This window comes from Vanessa cardui, chromosome 3, assembly GCF_905220365.1.
Source record: "Vanessa cardui chromosome 3, ilVanCard2.1, whole genome shotgun sequence".
NCBI classification, from domain to species: Eukaryota; Metazoa; Arthropoda; class Insecta; order Lepidoptera; family Nymphalidae; genus Vanessa; species Vanessa cardui.
In genome coordinates this window covers 316,376-336,905 of record NC_061125.1, presented here as the reverse complement: position 1 = coordinate 336,905, position 20,530 = coordinate 316,376, and the positions used below count along the sequence as shown (strand labels likewise).

The window sequence follows — 20,530 nt, the reverse complement described above, 5'->3', positions numbered from 1 at the left end:
AATGAAAAATATTAGACTACTTAAAAGTCGATTAACGATTATATCATGTAGTTATAGTTATTGGTATATTTGGAGCCGGTGTCAGCCACGGTGCCCTTGCCCCAACAATCAAAAGAAAGAAGCGATACGAGCCCCTTGATTGATCCAGTATATTTTTGTGTAAAAGGTAATTTGTAAAAAACATATTTGCTAAAGTATTCTCGTATTGTTTTTTGATAGATATACTGTAGGGTTTTATTGGCTGACACCGACTCCAAATATAACAATAATTATAACTACATGATATAATCGTTAATCGACTTTTAAGTAGTCTAATATTTTTCATTTCATTTAACTTAGGAAGACTCTAAAAAATATGTTGAATACGCAATTATTTTTATTACTTTTTCGTGATATTCATTTGTTTTAAAATAGTGTTTTGTTTGAAGTCGGTTTTTCTTTTTGTTAAAATTTTATTTATTTTTTGATTTTAAGTGAAGCTGATGTTGACTAACTATTTTTTTTTAACATGGATAGATTAAGCGTTCCGTTTATATGAGTCAGAAACTACTTCGAGGACAATTTCAAAGGAAACTTGCGAATAAAGCAAAAATAGACTTTCGAAAATGCGGATTTAATACGTCACGCGGCGTAAACTACAAGGATCCCTCGAAAGAGCTGTAATCGAACTCAGCAAAAAAACTTTGAAAAAGACCAACTATATTTCGTACATCATATGACATCACATCACATACACAAAATTTGATTAAAGATAGTAAGAAATTCTGCCCCATATCGCACCCTAACTGCGAGCCGTATAGGAGTTCCATCACTACATAGTATAAAACAAAGTCGCTTTCTCTGTCCCTATATCTTTAAATCTACGCAACGGATTTTGATGCGGTTTTTTTTAAAAGATAGTGTGATTCAAGGGGAAGGTTTGTGTATATAATACATGAACAATATAGTAAAGAAACACTGATAATTTTAGAAGTTTGCGATGTGATGTCGTATATAAACAAATTCTGTAGTATATTTAGTATCAGTATTGCACCCGTGCGAAGCCGGGGTGGGTAGCTAGTTGATTATAATATTCGACTATGATAATTACATAAACATAACCACATTACGGAAGGTGACTCAAATATCCAAATAACCTATAAATAAAAGATTCGACCGAGTATCGCTAACGTGCTCCTCAGAATTGTTCCGTTCCCTTCCGTTCCGTTACTTTGTCATGGATCCTGTGCCCAGAACCTTACCAAACTTTCACCAAATTACCCTTGAAGTATATATTTTATAATAAAAAAAGAATTATCAAAATTGGTTAACGGGATTTTCAGTTATTCACCTATTTGTCGCGCATATACATAATGCAAATTTAAGACTTATGTCGTTTTCACATGGATACCATCATCGGAAAAAAAAATAAAAAAAATGGGACCCCACGGGAAGCACTACCTTTCAAACAAAAAAAAAATTATCAAAATCGGTCCACCCAGTGAAAAGTTATGAGGTAACAAACATAAAAAAAAAAAAAAAAAAAAAAAAAATACAGACGAATTGATAACCTCCTCCTTTTGGAAGTCGGTTGAAAACAATAACATCAAGTATTGCTACTCAGTTCATATGTATTGTCATCAAGAAAATATGTTTTTTATATTAGATTTTTTTATGTAAGTTAAAAGAAATACTTCAGATCAAAAGGTCTCAGTCGAGTTATACCTGCTTCCTAAAATATACATGTGCATGTTTGAGTCATTTGAGTGTACTGTTTACTGTGTTTGAGTGTAGTGTGTGTAGTATACGACGAACCTAGATAGCCCAGCGGTTAGACGGTGATTTCGAGCTCAAACCCAGGCAAGCAGCAAAATGTATATGTGCTTAAATTGTGTTTAAAATTCATCTCGTGCTCGGCGTTGAACGAAAACATCGTGAGGAAACCTGCATGTGCCTCATTTCATTGAAATTCTGCCACATGTATACTCCACCAACCCGCATTGGAACAGCGCGGTGGAATATGTTCCAAACTCTCTCCTTAATTGGAGAGGAGGCCATTGGCCCCGCAGTGGGAAATTTACAGGCTATTACTTTTTACCTTTTTTTATACGACGACCTCCATTTGTTAGCGCTCTTGTTACTTGCGTTTCAATGTTGATTCGAAATAAATAAATAAAATAAAATACAATAAAAAGCCTTTTATTTCTTGTTACAAATACAGATCTATGTTAAATATAGGTTTACAATTTAAAAGAAAAAGAAAATAATAGAAAAGAAAAATATATATATATATATGTCGAAGAATGAGCAACGTCATCGATACGATCAAGAACTATGCCTTGATGTTACTAGTTAATAAATTATTGAAGTTGACACTGGTATGAAATCGCTTTTGCGAAACGACAACACTGCATTCTTGGTAGCTGTCAAGCATTCGTTTGTTAATATCGATTTGTTCCGTAAAAATAAAATATTGTAAAATCCGTTAACGGTCTTATTTTTAAAAATTAAGTAATGGAAGAAGAGCGATCTGAGCCCGAACGTATGGAGGATGCGATATCAGAAGTGGGATGCAGCTCACGACTCCCACGTGAAAAGAAATTACCATCGGACGAAGAAAAATGGTTTTTCCTTATGGAACAGCAGAACCGTAATTTCATGGCACTAGTGCAAGCCATGAAAGGACCGCCCACTGAAGGTAAATTACGTTTTCCTGAGTTTAACCCGGATCAAGAACATGTGGACGCGCGTGCATGGATTAGTACTGCTGATATGTGTGTTCCGGACCAACAAATTACCGGTGCTCCGCTGATGTTAGCGTTGAGTACAGCATTGAAAGGTCAAGCATCGGCTTGGCTAGCCCAGGTATCTTATCATGGAATGTGCTGGGCTGATTTCAAAGATCTTTTTATCGCGAGGTTTGATTGTCCTGAAACAGCGGCTGCCCATCTTATTAACCTGCGCGGTACCAAGCCTAAAGAAAATGAGTGTCTTGCTTCGTATGCTGCCACCTTAATGACTTCACTCATGACAAAGTGGAAAAACCTTTCCGTCGAGCAAATAGCAGTAGCGACGGTTATGTCACACATTGCTCAGTTCGATCCGCGAGTACAAAGAATGTCATTCACGCAACACATATCCAGTAGAAATCGATTACAGCAGGAATTAAAGTCTATATCATTCCTGAAACGTAAAGCTTCTTCATTTGGTAGTGACAATACTTTAGATGTGAAACGAAGCCGTGAAAACGTAGTAAAGTGTTTTACTTGCGGAAAGCTCGGGCATAAAGCGCCACAATGTCGCCATAGACAGAGCATGCCTGCTTTAAGACAGAATAGTAGATCGGCGACTTCATCGAGTGAACCTCAACGTGCTACATGTCAGATTAGAAGCGTTCCTGATAAGTCTCATGTGACCTGTTTCCAATGCCGAGGTACGGGTCACTACGCGTCGGAGTGCCCCAGACGACGAACCCAGGATGGCTCTGGCAGTTCCCGCTCAAGCGAGAAGCGAGTAGATGTTTGTGCGGTGAGCGCGCCGACTGGATTGTTACTACACTCTGGTGAGCACTTTCAATTTTCTTACGACTCTGGTGCTGAGTGCTCACTTATTAAAGAGTCTTTGGCTTCTAAATTTTGTGGCAAACGTTTTTATAATGTGGTTACCATGACTGGCATTGGTAAGACTTCAGTCAATAGTACCGAACAAATTATTTCAACTGTTGAGATTGACAATATTACTGTAGACATTTTATTTCATGTTTTGCCTGACTCATATTTACGCTATGATATTATGGTAGGACGTGAATTGTTGGGACAAGGTTTATCTGTTAACATGACATGTGACAAACTGAAATTTAATAAGGTTACCTTAGTTAAGGCATGTGATGTTGATAATAATTTGACAATTGACTCTGACTGTGTTGACACAGATGCACCCCCTGAGTATAAGACCCGATTAATTGAAATTTTGACGTTGTATAAACAATACTTCACTAACGGTATTCCAACGACTAGGGCTGACGTTGCCCCAATGCAAATACGACTAAAGGACCCAAGTAAGACTGTGTATAGACGTCCGTACCGCCTTAGTCTTGACGAACGTAAAATCGTACGCGATCGTGTGAGTGAGTTAGTTAATGCTGGTATTGTTCGACCGAGTTCGTCCCCTAATGCGAGCCCAATTCTTTTGGTTAAAAAGAAAGATGGAGATGTCCGAATGTGTACCGACTACCGCGAAATTAATGACAATACTATACCGGACAGGTTTCCTCTTCCACGTATTGAGGATCAGATAGCCCGGCTACATGGTGGATGCTATTTTTCGATACTTGACATGGCTTCTGGGTTCCATCAAATCCCTATGCACCCTGATTCCATTGAAACGACTGCCTTTATAACACCCGACGGCCAGTATGAGTTTTTGGCTATGCCCTTTGGTCTCCGAAATGCTCCGGCTGTTTTTCAGCGTGCAGTCATGGAGGCCTTAGGTGATTTAGCAAACTTATATGTGGTTGTCTACATGGATGACTTGCTAATTGTAGCTCGCAACCCAGAGGAAGCTCTCGAACGTCTTAAGAACGTCCTAGATGTCCTCACCGCGAGGGGCTTCTCTATGAAGTTGAAAAAATGTTCCTTCCTTAAAACTAAAGTTGAGTACTTGGGTTACGAAGTTAGTCAAGGTGAAATCCGTCCTAATCCTAAAAAGATCGAAGCTTTAACATCTCTTCCTCCCCCAGAGACTGTGACTAACTTACGACAATTTATTGGGTTAGCGTCTTACTTCCGACAGTACATTCCAAAGTTTTCACAAATTATGGCACCCTTATACGCTTTAACTACAGGAAATGGTAAAATTAATTGGAAACCAGAACACGAACGAGTGAGGCAACAAATAATTCAAGCGCTGACTAGTGAACCAGTACTGACCATTTTCAACCCAGAATGTGAAACAGAATTACATACTGACGCGAGTGCAATTGGTTATGGTGCAGTCTTGTTGCAGAGGATTGATGGTAAAAACTACGCTGTGGCTTACTACAGCCGACGTACGACGGCTGCTGAGTCAAAGTATCATTCATATGAGCTTGAAACTCTTGCGGTCGTCAACGCGGTTAAACACTTCCGTCATTACCTGCATGGCAAGAAATTCACGGTCGTTACTGATTGCAATTCGCTTAAAGCTGCTCGTACTAAACTCGATCTCACCCCCAGAGTTCACCGTTGGTGGGCATTTTTACAATCCTTTAACTTTGATGTTGTACATAGAGAGGGTAAGAAAATGTGTCATGCTGATTTCTTTTCCCGCAACCCCTTTCCTGTTACACCAACCAAATCAATTGACAAGGTAACTCCCAAACAAGTCAATATCACTGAGCTCAGTCAAAATTGGTTACTAGCGGAACAACAGCGAGATGTAGAAATATCTCAGTTAAAATCTGATTTGTCTGAAAATTTAGTTGGCAATGACGTAGCAAAAACTTATGAATTGCGTTCCGATATGTTGTATCGTAAAGTTCAAAGAAACGGAAAAACACGATGTTTGCCCATTGTTCCTAGGTCTTTGAGATGGTCAGTCATTAATAATGTGCACAGTGGATTAATACACTTGGGATGGGAAAAAACACTAGAAAAGGTTTACGATCTTTATTGGTTTGAAAATATGTCAAAATACGTTAAAAAGTTTGTTGATAATTGTGTGACGTGTAAAGTTTCAAAGGGTCATTCGGGAAAAATTCATGCTGAGTTACACCCCATTCCAAAGGTAGCAATCCCCTGGCATACCGTTCATATTGACGCAACTGGTAAACTGAGCGGGAAAAATGATAAGAAGGAGTATGTGTTCGTTCTTATTGACGCGTTTACGAAATACGTGCTATTGTATCATACTCATAGCATTGACACTGTTAGTAGTATTAGGGCTGTTAAGAATAGCGTATCTCTTTTCGGTGCTCCGTCTAGACTGATCGCGGATCAAGGTCGATGTTTCGCGAGCCGAGAGTTTCGCTCATTTTGTGAAACTTCTAATATTAAGCTGCACTTAATCGCGACGGGAAGCTCACGTGCTAATGGCCAAGTTGAGCGCGTCATGAGTACGCTCAAAAACATGCTAACTGTTATAGAGACTTCCGATCAATCCTGGCAAGATGCACTGCCAGACGTGCAGCTAGCATTGAATTGTACACAGAACCGCGTAACCAAGTCAAGCCCCTTAGAACTTTTAATTGGTAGAGTTGCGAGGCCCATTGAAATTTTACAATGTGACAGTGACGAACAGACGGTAGATATTGAACAGGTTAGGGCCGACGCAGTCAAACACATGGAAAAGAGTGCCGACTACGACAAAACACGATTTGACAGTACCAAGGCAAAATTTGTGAACTTTAATGTAGGTGATTTTGTTTTATTAAAGAGTGAAGAGCGTAACCAGACAAAGCTCGACCCGAAATATAAAGGACCCTATCGTGTCATTGAAGTACTTGACGGCGACCGTTACATTTTGAAAGCTTTGAATGGTAACCGAACTTACAAATATGCTCATGACCGCTTGAAAAAAATGCCTGATAATTTCCCTGTAATAGACATTGATGATATTAATAAAACTGTTAAGCAATGAAAATGTATTTGATTCATCTTCCTTGTTATTGTTATTTGTGTTCTGTTTGCAAATGTTTTTATATTAAATTCACTGTGTATTGTATTATGTGTATCCGCCGGATGGAGGCGATGATTTTGAGTGTATCCGCCGGATGGAGGCGATGATTTTGAGTGTATCCGCCGGATGGAGGCGATGATTTTGAGAGTATCCGCCGGTTGGAGGCGATGGTTTTTTGAGAGTATCCGCCTGTTGGAGGCGATGATTTTTGAGAGTATCCGCCTGTTGGAGGCGATGATTTTTGAGAGTATCCGCCGGTTGGAGGCGATGACTGTTGAGAGTATCCGCTGGTTGGAGGCGATGTTAGTGGTTATAGAATATGTTGTAAAGTGTAATGTTACTATTTTTCTATCTTTGCTTTAGTTTGAATAAGATAATAACCAACGCAAAAGTTTCATTGTAACCCTGCTTGGTCAGGGTTGACCGAGGCGATAACTTTTTACTGCTTAGATTATTTTCTTTCAGACTATTCACACGAGGGCGTGTGAACGCATCAGAATGGCCGTGTCGAAGAATGAGCAACGTCATCGATACGATCAAGAACTATGCCTTGATGTTACTAGTTAATAAATTATTGAAGTTGACACTGGTATGAAATCGCTTTTGCGAAACGACAACACTGCATTCTTGGTAGCTGTCAAGCATTCGTTTGTTAATATCGATTTGTTCCGTAAAAATAAAATATTGTAAAATCCGTTAACGGTCTTATTTTTAAAAATTAAGTAATGGAAGAAGAGCGATCTGAGCCCGAACGTATGGAGGATGCGATATATATATATATATACATCGAAACAGTTTGCATGCATTTTATTAATTATGTGCTTTATTCTTTTAGTCGTTTTATATTTTATGGGTACAAGAACCCCTCTCAACGGAGGGTAAAGGCCTCCTCCAAAGGAAATTATGAAACAATAAATGAATTATATAATCGTAATATGTTTTTCAGTAATCAAAGACTTACATACATACATACATCAGCCCGTTTTTGTCCACTGCTGGACATAGGCCTTTCCAAGTGCCCGCCACAGTGGTCTTTCTCCGATCAAATCAAAACGACTAACCTCCGTGGTCGAGTAGTGTGTACACCGGTTTTTATGGGTACGCCACTCCGAGGTCCCGGGTTCGATTCCCGGCCGAGTCAATGTAGATTATCATTCAGTTTTCTATGTTGTCTTGGGTCTGGGTGTTTGTGGTACCGTCGTTACTTCTGATTTCCATAACACAAGTGCTTTAGCTACTTACATTGGGATCAAAGTAATGTATGTGATGTTGTCTCATATTTATATTTATTTAATTATAAAAAAAATAACTATACATCTTGGTAGAAATAACACGATGTCCGGAGATTGTGCAATTGGCCTGGTTTTCTTTCCTTCATTTCTCAAAAATAATATAATAATACATTTTTTGTGCTTCCAGAAATAACGAACAACTCATTTTATTGTTAACAGCGTTCAATTCACGCTGCATATAAACGTAGTTATGGTAAATATCACTGATGTATATAACTGATGGAATTTTAAAGAGCGATATTTAGTCTGAATAACGAATTCATACTAATGTTCATGTTCAAATAAGAATTTTCATCTGTGTCTTATTATAATAATATATTATCATCTGGTTACTTTGAAATAAGTTCCTAATTGTTATATAAACATTGTAAGCTCGTGTTTTTTTAAGATTAACTAACTAATTATAATAAGATTAACTTAAAGTAAGTACTGGAACGGTATTTAGGGGATCAGAAGTTATATAGACTGTGTTCTGACTCATTTTTTCCAGCAATAGAGGCGATCTTTGACGATAATTATAACGTTCCGAACATTATTTGAACAAAATGGCAATCAAAACGCGAAGCAATAAGAAGTACTTATAAGTAAATGTTTATTAATAATACCTACATCGATTTCAAATTATACTCCGAGAAAATAAACTACGCGCCCATAAAAAAAAAGCATATAAATGGTACCAAACGGGAAATATGCCTCCCAAACAAAAAAAAAAAATTTTAGAATAAGTCGAGGATAGGAGGTAAGTAATACAATCGAACTGAGCACATCCTTCCTTAATCGGCTGCCTCGGTTGGTTGAGTCTTCTTCGAAGGAGGCGTGGCTTCCTCTTCGTAAACTTGGTGACGTTCTCATAATTATGTCGTCATCGTTGTACATCTGCGCTATCTCGTCGATGACCGCAGATGTGCTGTGTCCGGAATGGATGAATCTTAGAAGTCTTATCTTTATATTATTACGTCTCAACATTTACATTTAATTTATCACCACTTTCATAATTAAGTACATACATAGTAGATATTAAACAAAGTATCCTAAGTTAGCTGTCTGTCAGTATGTATGCTTAGATCTTTAAAATTACGAAACGGATTTTGATGCGGTGTTTTTTAATGAATAAAGTGTTTCTAGAGGAATGTTTTAATATACATGAACAATATCTATAGTTAAAAAACACTGATAATTTTAGAAGTGTCTAATGTAATGTCTGAAATAAACAAATCCTGTCGTATCATTATTGCACCCGTGCGAAGGCGGGTCGCTAGTTAAGTGTAAAAAGGGGATTAGGAAAATTACATAATTCGAAAAGTGTGTCAGCTTTGCTCCTATAACTATTACGACCGTCTAAAAGAGTCCCATAACTTAGAAAGGATAACGCATGCGACCTGTGACCTCACCAGCTGATAAAGGTTTTTGCATTCGTTGAATTTTTGGGGAAAATGTGCAATGGAAACTTCCTCAGGGATAAAGTAACAAAGAATGAATAATCGAAAACTGAAAAACAATACTTATATAATTAATGCAATCATTACATAGGGGTAAGGAAAAATATAAGTTATTTATAGAGGGTAAACTTATTAGTCACAAGTAGCTTGCAGATAAATGTTTGTTTGAATGTATTTAGATATGAAAATCATGTAATTACATCATACAATAATACTAATAGATTATAATTTCTCGGTATATTATGTCGAATAAAAATTTTTATATTGCAACGACTTCATTGTAAATACACAAAAATATTGACGTAGATTTCAAGAAATATGTCAGTTGGGTTTCTATCTGCATTATTGTCCCTGTAGAGTTATTATTAAGGATTTTTAATACACCTATATCTTTTGTTTTATTATTTTATTTGTTTGTGCATATGGTGACCACGTCACCCCACGTTTCTGCAAGTAATCGGTACATTTTGCTTCCAGACTTCCAAACCCACATAGATTTCATTTCTTGACCTATATTTAAGTTAATTAGGATTTCTGCGGATGTGATTTGCTGCAGCATGGAGACTGTAGCTACTTGGATGTGTAGTGTATTTCGGCCGGAGCAGCAATCGTTTTTTAAACGTTTCCTTTGTAGTAATGCAATGTATCTCTCGTGAGCCAGTCCGTAATCCGACTCGCCCTTAGTAAATTTTTAAGGAGTCCTACCAATACTCGAGTTTAGAGTGGAATTTGGTGTGTGTGTAATTGTTGAGTCTTCTTGGGCGTATGTCACATGGCTTCATAAGAATTAATTTAAATCCTTTTTCTCAAAACACAATAAGAATAATAAAACTTAAAAACTATATGTGTTAACCTACATCGCATACAGCACAGCACAATATGAATGTATTAATATTCATAGTAAATGTAACAAAGTAAAGTGTAATGTAAGAAGTTTAAGTAACTTTATTGTTTTTTAGGCATTCTTGTGGAAAAAAAATCAAAAAGTATTAAAATAATATTGTTTTCCGTCTCGCATTTATAAATTTGGGCCGATAATTATTGTTTTATTATTGACAAATAACCAGTGTCTTATCCTTTATATAAATTAAAATATAAAAATAGATTTTAATTGGTACTTTTTTTAAATAAACTTTTGAAGTTGCATATTTGATTTATTTTGAAAAAATGTACAAAACGTAATAACTCAGAAATGTTTCATAGTAAATGTAACAAAGTAATGCAAAGTGTAATGTACTCTCTTAATCTGTTATAATTGGCTTTCTTTCCAAAACTAACGAATACACGATCGGTTTATTAACATCGGAATATTAAGTAACAAAATACTAGGGGAATCTTCAACTTATTTATGCAGGATATCTTTTTAATATTTTTTTCACGTAACCTGTACGCACCGAGCGCGATGCAAATGCTCTATCGAGTAATTTTACCCTGTATCGGTACGAGAGGTTGTACCGAATGCCTAACACTTTACCTCCTCCGCAAACACAGGGCACAGGGGGGTGAGGTTCCCGCGCGGCATGTTTATCGGTAACGCCCAATGGGCATACATCCTCTTAGCTATATAAATCGAGCGCAATGAGTCTGGCACGCATTTGTAAAACGACATAGTACTTGAAGTTACCAAGTGTGTTCTGCTATTGCCGTCTACTATATATTAATAAATTAAGGTAAGACGAAGTCATATTATTCTATTTTATAAATCAACACCTATTTCTTTGTATTCGTCGTATGTGGTGACCAACGTTGATCTGCGTGTGCTGTAGTCAGACTATGTATTCATTTTTTTGTTAAATATTGTATCGTATAATATAAATAAAAATTCAAATACAAACTTTGCGAAACTAACTAAAACAAAAGATTTTCGAAACGTAATAGACTGATCACTAGTAGTTTACAGCAATCGACTAAAAATTAATTCTATAAACTTAATTAACTGGCGGTCAGAACCACGACCGACATTTAGGATAAATTCAATATTCAGCTAGCGCAATAATTAATTTTATTCATAATGCAAGGGTCATTCGTAGTACAAGCATGGAATAAAAACTTTATTTACATAAAACATATTAAAATTAAGTCTTTAACTGTATGAAATTGTGGCAAGAATGCTAGCAGCTAGATACTGTTACTTTGTACTTGCCATTTTATCGAAACTCGCTTCAGTAATAGTAATAATCGCGAAATTTTGAATGCAGATGAAGAGCCTGGCTTTGCTGGTGGTGGTGGTGGCGGTGGTCAGTGCCGACAGCTTCGCCGACTTCGTCCGCGATGAATGGAACGCCTTCAAGGTAAACAAAACTTCATTCATGAGCCTAGTATCGCTCAAATTAATAAAAGTTTCAGTAGTTTATTTGTATAACTTTAGACATATCGTCCTAAAAGTATGTATGTGTATATACCAAAGTAGTTTTCGCAACATATGAAAGTTACAATGAAACGATCGTCTGCATTAGCGGGAGCACAAGAAATCGTACGCAAACGAGACGGAGGAAAAGTTCCGAATGAAGATCTTCGCCGAGAACAAGCTGAAGGCGGAGGAGCACAACCGGCGCTTCGAGCGCGGCCAGGAGACCTACCGCGTCGGCGTCAACAAGTACTCCGACCTGCTGCAGCACGAGTTCGCCGCCTTGAACGGCTTCAACCGCACCGCCAAGTGAGTGCACGGCCGCAGCACGTTGTGGAGTTGGATCTTACACGTGTGAAGTCATTTTCGATCAAAATAAAAAACTGAGGTGATATCGATACTGTCGAGATTATAAAATTATCTTCGTTCTTGATGAATTGATTGATTGATTAATTTAGTGATTAGAATAGACAATTACTCGTTGCTTACTATTCACACGAAGTTATCACTACATAGTATGAAACAAAATCACTTCCCGCTGTCTGTCTGCCCCAGTATAATATGCTTCGATCTTTAAAATTAAGAAACTATTATGATGACGAATTATAATTTTTTAAAATATAGTAATTCGAGAAAATGGCTTATATGTATGTATTTATACATATAGTGGAGAAACACTGACAATATTAGAGTTTTCTAATGTGATGTAGTAAATAAGCATATTTTTTGCGCCTACATGCAAAATTAGGGCTTATTTAAGAAGTCATTTTAAGCAAAACACCATTAATCCTTATAAAATCAAGTAATGTAGTAGTATATTTAGTAAAGAGCCCCATAATATCATTATATTCTCTTCGCACGCTTCGGACATCTTGCCAGGTGTAACGTATAGGCTTCTCGCAGTAGATTATACCCAATGGTATGCTATATATGTTAACAATGAACAAAGTTTGCATTCATTTCGTCCTATTATAAGCTGCGACTATACAGCAAGGCTGCAAGCGATACAAAACAAATTTCTATGCATCGCCGCGCATTATTCGGGGCCCATGCGTAATTTACTCCTACAGAGGTTTCATGTTAGATTCAGCTTTGATTAGATTAATTCAGATTATAGCTAAACTTTTCAAACCTTTTAATTTTTATTAAATATTTCGACCGAAAAGTTTGATCATGTTCAATACCAGTAAGTGTAGCCCTCGAAGTCACCTCATTTCTTCTGTAGGCATCCTAAGCACGATATATACGAGCCTGTCGGCACATTTACGACAATATAAACCTAATAGTAAACTCATAACGCAAATCGCCCTACAAACAGTTACGAGCCGAAGCCGCCACGAAGAAAATATAATTTGGCCAACATTACATTTAATATAATTGACGACGGGAAATAGACCAAAAGTAGATTCTTGGGGACCCCCATACTTACCGGAGTTCTAGCAGATCTCTTACCATTAACATCAACCCAATTAGGGTTGATGTTAATGGTAAGAGATCTGCATTACATAATGCTAGTAATAGCATTATGTGATTTTTCCATTCGTCGAGAATATTACTTTAATATGCAGATTTAGAGCAGCTTTTGAGGAATGTGTTACTTCGGCAGACTCCACGAGGGCAAAGGCCTGCGCGGCGCCACGTTTCTATCTGCCAACAACTTAGCGGCGCCGCAGCTGGTGGACTGGCGCACGGAGGGCGCCGTCACTGGAGTCAAGGACCAAGGAAATTGCGGTTCCGGCTGGGCCTTCAGCGCCGTGAGTGTCCGCCATTCTCACCCACGCCAATACACAAAACATCCACGAAACACGGCTCTCGTTCCAATAACGAACATGTTACATCAATTATTACCTCATCCGATATTTTTAATAATAATAAAACATTATATATATATTATAGAAATGGACACTTTTCTATAATCCAGTCTAAATATTGCGTGGTAATGTTATTGGTATTTATTATTCACGAGGGGAGAGTTCTGTTCGTGTGTGATTTTACTATCATTGAAACATTTTCACGGAAATCCGATTCAACGATTGGGTTTCGTCTTAATAACACAGATACTCCAAAAATTTTCTCAGATCAAATTAAATCAAAATAAACTTTATTCAAATCGGCTTTTACAAGCATATTTAAATAGTCATTTAACAATGAAGTGAAAGCTACCACCGGTACTTAAAGTAGATTCTAACGAGAAGTACCGGCAAGAAACACAGTAGTTACTCTTTTTCAACATTTAAAAAATACAGCCATATTAGTTAAATACAATTATATATGTATGTAATGTATCCTGCCTGAAAGTCAACAGGTATTAATTCCACGCCTTTTTATCATCTATAAAATCTTGTATCGAATAATATGCCCTTTTTACCAATGCATATTTTCAAAAACGATTTGCATTGCAAATGGCAAATTTAAAAATGTTTGCGGGATTTTAATATAAAAACGGATACCTTGCCCCAAAAAGGTTTTATTGACTTTGCGGAGTTATTTAATTTCAAACGCGAGAAACTCAAAACTGCCTTAAGTACCAAAAACAGTTCAATAGCTAAGTTATAACTAAGACCTTTTGTAATATAGGCTAAATAAAGTACTAATAAGATAATACGAGAAACACTCTTTAACATAGCACAGCACACACAGCATGTTCAGCGCCGCATTTGGCGGGTGCCGTCATATTTATATACTGTAATTAATATTAAACACAAATGAGTGACACGAAAACTCTCCTAAAGCATTCCCGGCGACACGTCGTCAGCCGAGTAACTTTCCGCAAATAAACTATAAGCAAACTGCTACTGCAGACGGGCTCGCTGGAAGGGCAGCAATTCCGCAGTAGCGGCGTCCTCGTAGAGCTGTCGGAGCAGAATCTGATCGACTGCTCGAAAGATTACGATAACAACGGCTGCGATGGCGGTTCCGTGCCCCACGCCTTCACCTACATCCGCGACAACGGAGGCATCGACACGGAGGAGAGCTACCCCTACGAGGAGGACGACGAAGAAAACTGCAGGTGCGCGCGAGGGTGGCTGTGCTGAGCGTTGGCGCACACTCGCCGGCCCAGCCGCTTAACGTCGACTGTTGCAGGTACAATCCCAGGAACGTGGGCGCGAAAGTCGTCGGCTTCGTGGACCTGCCGAAGGGTAACGAGAAGAAGCTGCTGGATGCCGTGGCCTCCGTAGGGCCTGTCTCCGTCTCCATCGACGCCAGCCAGCCGTCCTTTCAGAAGTACACCACCGGAGTCTACTACGACAGTAGATGTTCCTCCACCAGGCTCAATCATGCGGTGAGTTGGAGAGCTGAAGCCTTATAGTTTTAAGTACTAAATAGTTTTATATTTCTTAATATATATTATATAGTAACATGACTCTCAAATACATACTAAAGTGTCTATGCCAAGTAACGTTGATTACGTCTTTTTGGTAGATAGGGAAGTCGTAGTTCTCACTGAATATTATCGGTATAACCTCACCCGTCGTCCGTCTGCAGGTGCTGGTGGTGGGTTATGGCACTGACGAGGTCGGCGGCGACTACTGGCTCATCAAGAACTCGTGGGGACGCTCGTGGGGCATGCTCGGCTACATGAAGTTGGCGCGCAACCGCAACAACCACTGCGGCGTCGCCACGGCCGCCACCTACCCACTCGTCTGAGCTACACGCCTATTGATTATTTAAAAACAACTTAGTACTTTGCGATGTAGGATATATTCAAAAATTTATTAAATATTTTGTAAAAACTATGTGTTTCATTGCCCTCCACATTATGGCGTAAGGTGTTAGTAGTGAATGCACAAGCGTCAAGCTCATGCCTTGTTCAGCTTGTCCGCTAGTACTTTGAACCGATGTGCACGAAGCAGAATATGAACAAACATTAGGTTATCTACGAGGAATGTTCCGTCACCTCGTCTCAAGAACTACATTGGTAGTTGCCATGTGACCCAATCCACGCTCTCAACTACAACAAAGCTACTCACAATCTCTCCAATCACTTTTATTTTGGGTTGGACGACAAAACTGATTCAGTCTGATTAGTCGTGACAAAATGATTACACATTTAGCGTACAGGAGTGAAATTGAATAAAAAAAAATCAAGAAAATAAATTACTTAAAGCAATTTACTAGCAATCATATAAGATATTGCTCTGTATATAGCAGTAATTTTTAACAAGAGTTTGGACACGGGTTCATTTCTTGTTAAAATGTAGTAAAGTCTTACCACTTTTTAGGAATGGAAATAGAAGCGATCCCAGTAATTACAGACTTATTTCAATACTCCCATGTTCAAGTAAAATTTTCGAAAAAACAATTTATATGCACTAGGAGTAAGGATAAGCTTATAACGCTAAGTCTCAAACTCCGCAAAGTCACTAAATCTTTCTTGGGGCAAGGTATCCCTTTCTATAATAAAATTCCGCAGACATTTTTAACTTTGCCTCTTCGTAAATTTAAATTGTTTATAAAAAATACATTGGTACACGCAGGATATATTAATTTAAATAATTATATTAACAAACATGACTTTGTATTTTTTAAATATTGAAAAAGAGTAACTACTGAATTTCTTGCCGGTTCTTCTCGGTAGACCTGCTTTCCGAACCGGTGGTAGCTTCACTTAATTGTTAATTGGCGATTGAAAAATGCTTGTAAAAGCCCACTTGAATAAAGTCTATTTTGATTTTGATTTTTTTTAATCAAAGATTCGAAGTTACCTTCGAATTTAGCTTCATATAAATAAAGCACCAATTTCTTATAAATATTTTAATAAATTACTTACTCAGTTGCGCTTACAATCCAAAAATATTCACAAATAACACTTTTAGCAAACTACCCAAAAAGAAAAAATAATGACGGTTTAACATGGTTTCGCGCGCTATTTATTTTTTTCATTTTATTCTTACCAGCCAGAATCATAGTTAAAGAAATCTCCTAAATATATGTATATTGATACAGCATTGCTGTGAAGAAGCAGTCGTATACTTACTTTAATCTGTGGTCGGTTGTTACCTTTCTCAACTTAGTTCACCTGAATGACACCAGGTGGCGTTAATTAACCAGCAAGTGCGCGGGAACTGGCGCCATGTTCCCTCATAGCGTTGTGTACTTTCGCCAAGTTGGTCGAAATTCATAAAAAATAATTTTATAGTGATTCAGTTACTTATAATATTCATATTTTCTGTGAATTTTAAATAAATTTATAAATAAAAATAATTAGTCAAGTGTTTTCAAAATCGTAATATATTTTCGAACTTTGAATTGATTACGTTTCAAATTATGGATCGTATTCCGAATAAAACCGCGGAAGTTAGCGAGTCACATGTGCCTATACCGGACGGTGTTTCTAATGAAAAAGATCAATGCTGCCAGGTTGACGATACCTCGAATTCAAGCAGCTCAAGCGACGATGTCGAAAGTGAGGGTACGCCTAGTAAGAAACGTCGGCGGGACTCCCAGGTAACGGTCGATCCAAGAATCGACGCGTTATATGACCAGGTCAGTTTTCTCACAAATTTTATAATGCATCAACAATGTGGGACTGATAGCAACAAAGCAGTCACGTGATCTCAGACCAAGTAAAAAATGCTAATTCTTTTTTAACCAACCCATAAAGCATAAGGAATAAGCAGCATCAACAGCGCCCTAGAGCACATTACAAAAAAGCAACACATGAGTTTACGACAATTACAAACAATTTTGGGGCAGCTGAACTTTGCCAGTTTTGTCATCCCACGGGGCAGACTACACTGTCGCAATTCCCAAATCTTCTTGCGACGCTTCGACAAGAGACTACCACGTCAAGTACATCGTATGTGATGTACATGATGTGATGGCGCGGAGCCACTCATCGCTCGTTACCGATACACAAAAAACCGGCTACCCATTTCCTGGCAACGGATGATACAGATGTGGGTTGGGGTGCTCAACTGGATGGGAAAATTATGTCAGGAAGCTGGTCACTCTACCAAATGAGGTGGTACAGCAACAAAAAAGAATTATTCGCCGTTTTCGCTGCTATCAAAATGAACTTAAAAGCATTAGAAAAGTCACATGTACTCATTCAGTCAGTCAATCGAACATTGATAGCGTATATCCGAAAAGAAGGCTGTTGGAACTGACGTTCAAACTTCTCCAACTAGCGGACAAATTCGAAATAACGCTGTCAGCATATTATCTCCCGGGGAGGTACAATATAATTGCGGACAGGTTATCAAGAGGAAAGAACCCGGCAGAATGGCACCTGATTCACATCGCAACAGAGGAAATCTTCCAAAAATGGGGGCATCCCGAAATAGATCTGTTCGCGTCAAAAATACAGCTGTTGTAAGAAACTACGTATCGATAGACTGCAAAGATCGATCGGCATGTTATACAGACGCCTTCAGCAGACCTTGGAATTACCGGATCGCCTGGGTTTTTCTGCCTCCTAGCCTTTTACCCAGGTTCTTAACACATCTGAACAACGCCATGGGGATTTATCTTATAGTGGCCCCAGACTGGCTTCAGGTGTTCTGGCTACATGACCTGAAATCGAGGGCTCTAGAACCACCACACGAGCTACAGAATCTCTCGGAAGTGTTTATAGATGTGACGACGTCGCAACCTCCTCCACTAGTGCAGAGATTAGCACTGAAAGTCTGGAAAATTAGGGGTGGGGCGAACAAATAAAAAACTGGGCTGTAGAAGAAAAAGAATTGTTAAGAAAGAGTTGGCGACAATCAACACTTACCACCTATTTTCCTGCTATAAAGAGATGGTTAACTTGGTACGCTAGTTCACGGGTGAACCCAAAAACTCCCCAGTCTACCGATATAGCTTGATTTCTAATACACCTTTTTCTAAAAGAAAATTTAGCTTACAGCACGATCCTGGTGCACAAATCAGCAATTATGACATTTTGTGGGCCCCATGTTGAACAACCAACATTTTCCGATTTTTTTATTAAACATGTCCTTAAAGCGATTGGAACTGTTAAACCTAAAGCCATAAAGAGAACATTTACATGGGATCCTCGAATTGTTCTAAATTGGCTGTCAGCTAACCCCTCTAAGAAGACCTTATTCGACTTGTCACGAAGGACAGCAGCAGTTCTATTGCTAGCCTCGGGAGAAAGAATCCACGATCTAACTCTTTTAAAAATTTCTACAGAGAGTTTCCAGGATAATGGAGATAGCATCATTTTAATACCGGCTTTTGGGTCTCAAACGGACACTCACAGTTATCGCCAATCTGCATGGAAACTCTCTAAACATAATGATCAAAATATATGTCCCGTCACCTTAGTTAAAGCACTTATAAAAAGTTCACAAACTAGGCGGTTAACTAGCAATAGCAATTTAAATAACCTTTTCATTACTGTTAATGGTAACGTTAAGGCTGCCTCTCGAACTGTAATCGGAAATTGGGTGCGTACATTTCTTCAGGACAGTGGTATTAGGGCACCTCCGGGAAGCTGTAGGTCAGCGGTAGCTTCCTTAGGGTGGTTAGATAACCAATCGATTGATGAAATATTGTCACGTGGAAACTGGAGATCTTTCAGTACATTCTTTAACCATTACTGTCGTATAATAGAATCTAAAGTTAATAATAACTCTTTTTTCAAAACATTTAGAGCCAATTGATTTTTTATTATAATATATTATATAAAAAATACTTATAAACAATTGATAATAATTTTAATGAGTAATATTTGTTTGCACAATAAGTATTGGAAAGAAAACAATATTTTATTTTTGTATCAATTTAATTATTAATTGTCAAATCTCTGATCTCAATTAATTCTCTATAATTTTGCTTAAGTTATGATAGTAAATGGAACAATGTAATAATATATATTGTATCTTTCAAAAAAATTTAAAGTCATTAAAATGTATCGTTACATTTCAGTTGTTTTTAATTTATTCATATCGTTAGCTATCAATTTCATCATAGCGTTGTGCTTATAAACAATACATATTTCACCAGCAGATAACAAACACGTCTTCACAGCAATGCTTTATGTTTTCCGGAAGGCACATCAATATAACGGTTTTACATAACAATAAAACCGATATTATGTGCTGAGAGGAAAACATACAGCATTGCAGAAAGTACTTCCTGGTGAAGACTATGAGGGAACATGGCGCCAGTTCCCGCGCACTTGCTGGTTAACTACAACACCTGGTGTCATTCAGGTGAACTAAGTTGAGAAAGGTAACAATCGACCACAGATTAAAGTAAGTATACGACTGCTTCTTCACAGCAATGCTGTATGTTTTCCTCTCAGCACATAATATCGGTTTTATTGTTATGTAAAACCGTTATATTAATAATAGTGGTTAAAAATAAAAGATACGGAGAATTGAGCTACATATTTATTTGAGTCCACTGTAAAAAATCTAATTATTATGTATATTAAATTAAATTGACCTTGTAAATAAACTGCAATAATAATTCAGATAAATTTAAACATATAGAATTAGAGTATTTTTAGACTTTCTTTTCATTTTTAGAAACTTGCAAAATCTGTCAAGGTTTCCTTGATATGAAAATTTCATTTTTAATAGACATATGTAGTAATAATTAATATATTATTACTAAGTATAAACTATGATGAAAATTTCATTTAAATTCGATTAGGGTGTGATACCGGAAAAAAAATGTAACACCTTTTAAATTTACCTACATTAACAACCATTATTACAAAATAATACTACTAAGTAACTACTTTAATAAAAAAACAAACAAAGGAAATACGCGGAGACAGGCATTCGGAGAGACACCCTGTTAACTTATTTATCAATCGTTAAACCAGGCAACCTTCGTTACTCGAGGAAGCAGGCAGTAAA

The 20,530-nt window shown here is 37.6% G+C and overlaps 2 protein-coding genes across 3 annotated transcripts in view; both read left to right on the top strand.

Annotated features, from left to right (window-relative positions):
* Positions 1–20,530, top strand: part of LOC124543625 (cathepsin L-like) — a 113,303-nt gene that overhangs the window by 68,237 nt on the left and 24,536 nt on the right. The window lies entirely within an intron of this gene.
* LOC124543628 (procathepsin L-like) lies at positions 10,955–15,445 on the top strand. The gene is made up of 7 exons (XM_047121885.1): positions 10,955–11,034; positions 11,563–11,655; positions 11,821–12,020; positions 13,318–13,465; positions 14,513–14,721; positions 14,796–14,994; positions 15,198–15,445. Exons 2-7 carry the CDS (start codon positions 11,563–11,565, stop codon positions 15,357–15,359), a joined length of 1,011 nt encoding a protein of 336 aa, XP_046977841.1. The 5' UTR covers positions 10,955–11,034; the 3' UTR covers positions 15,360–15,445.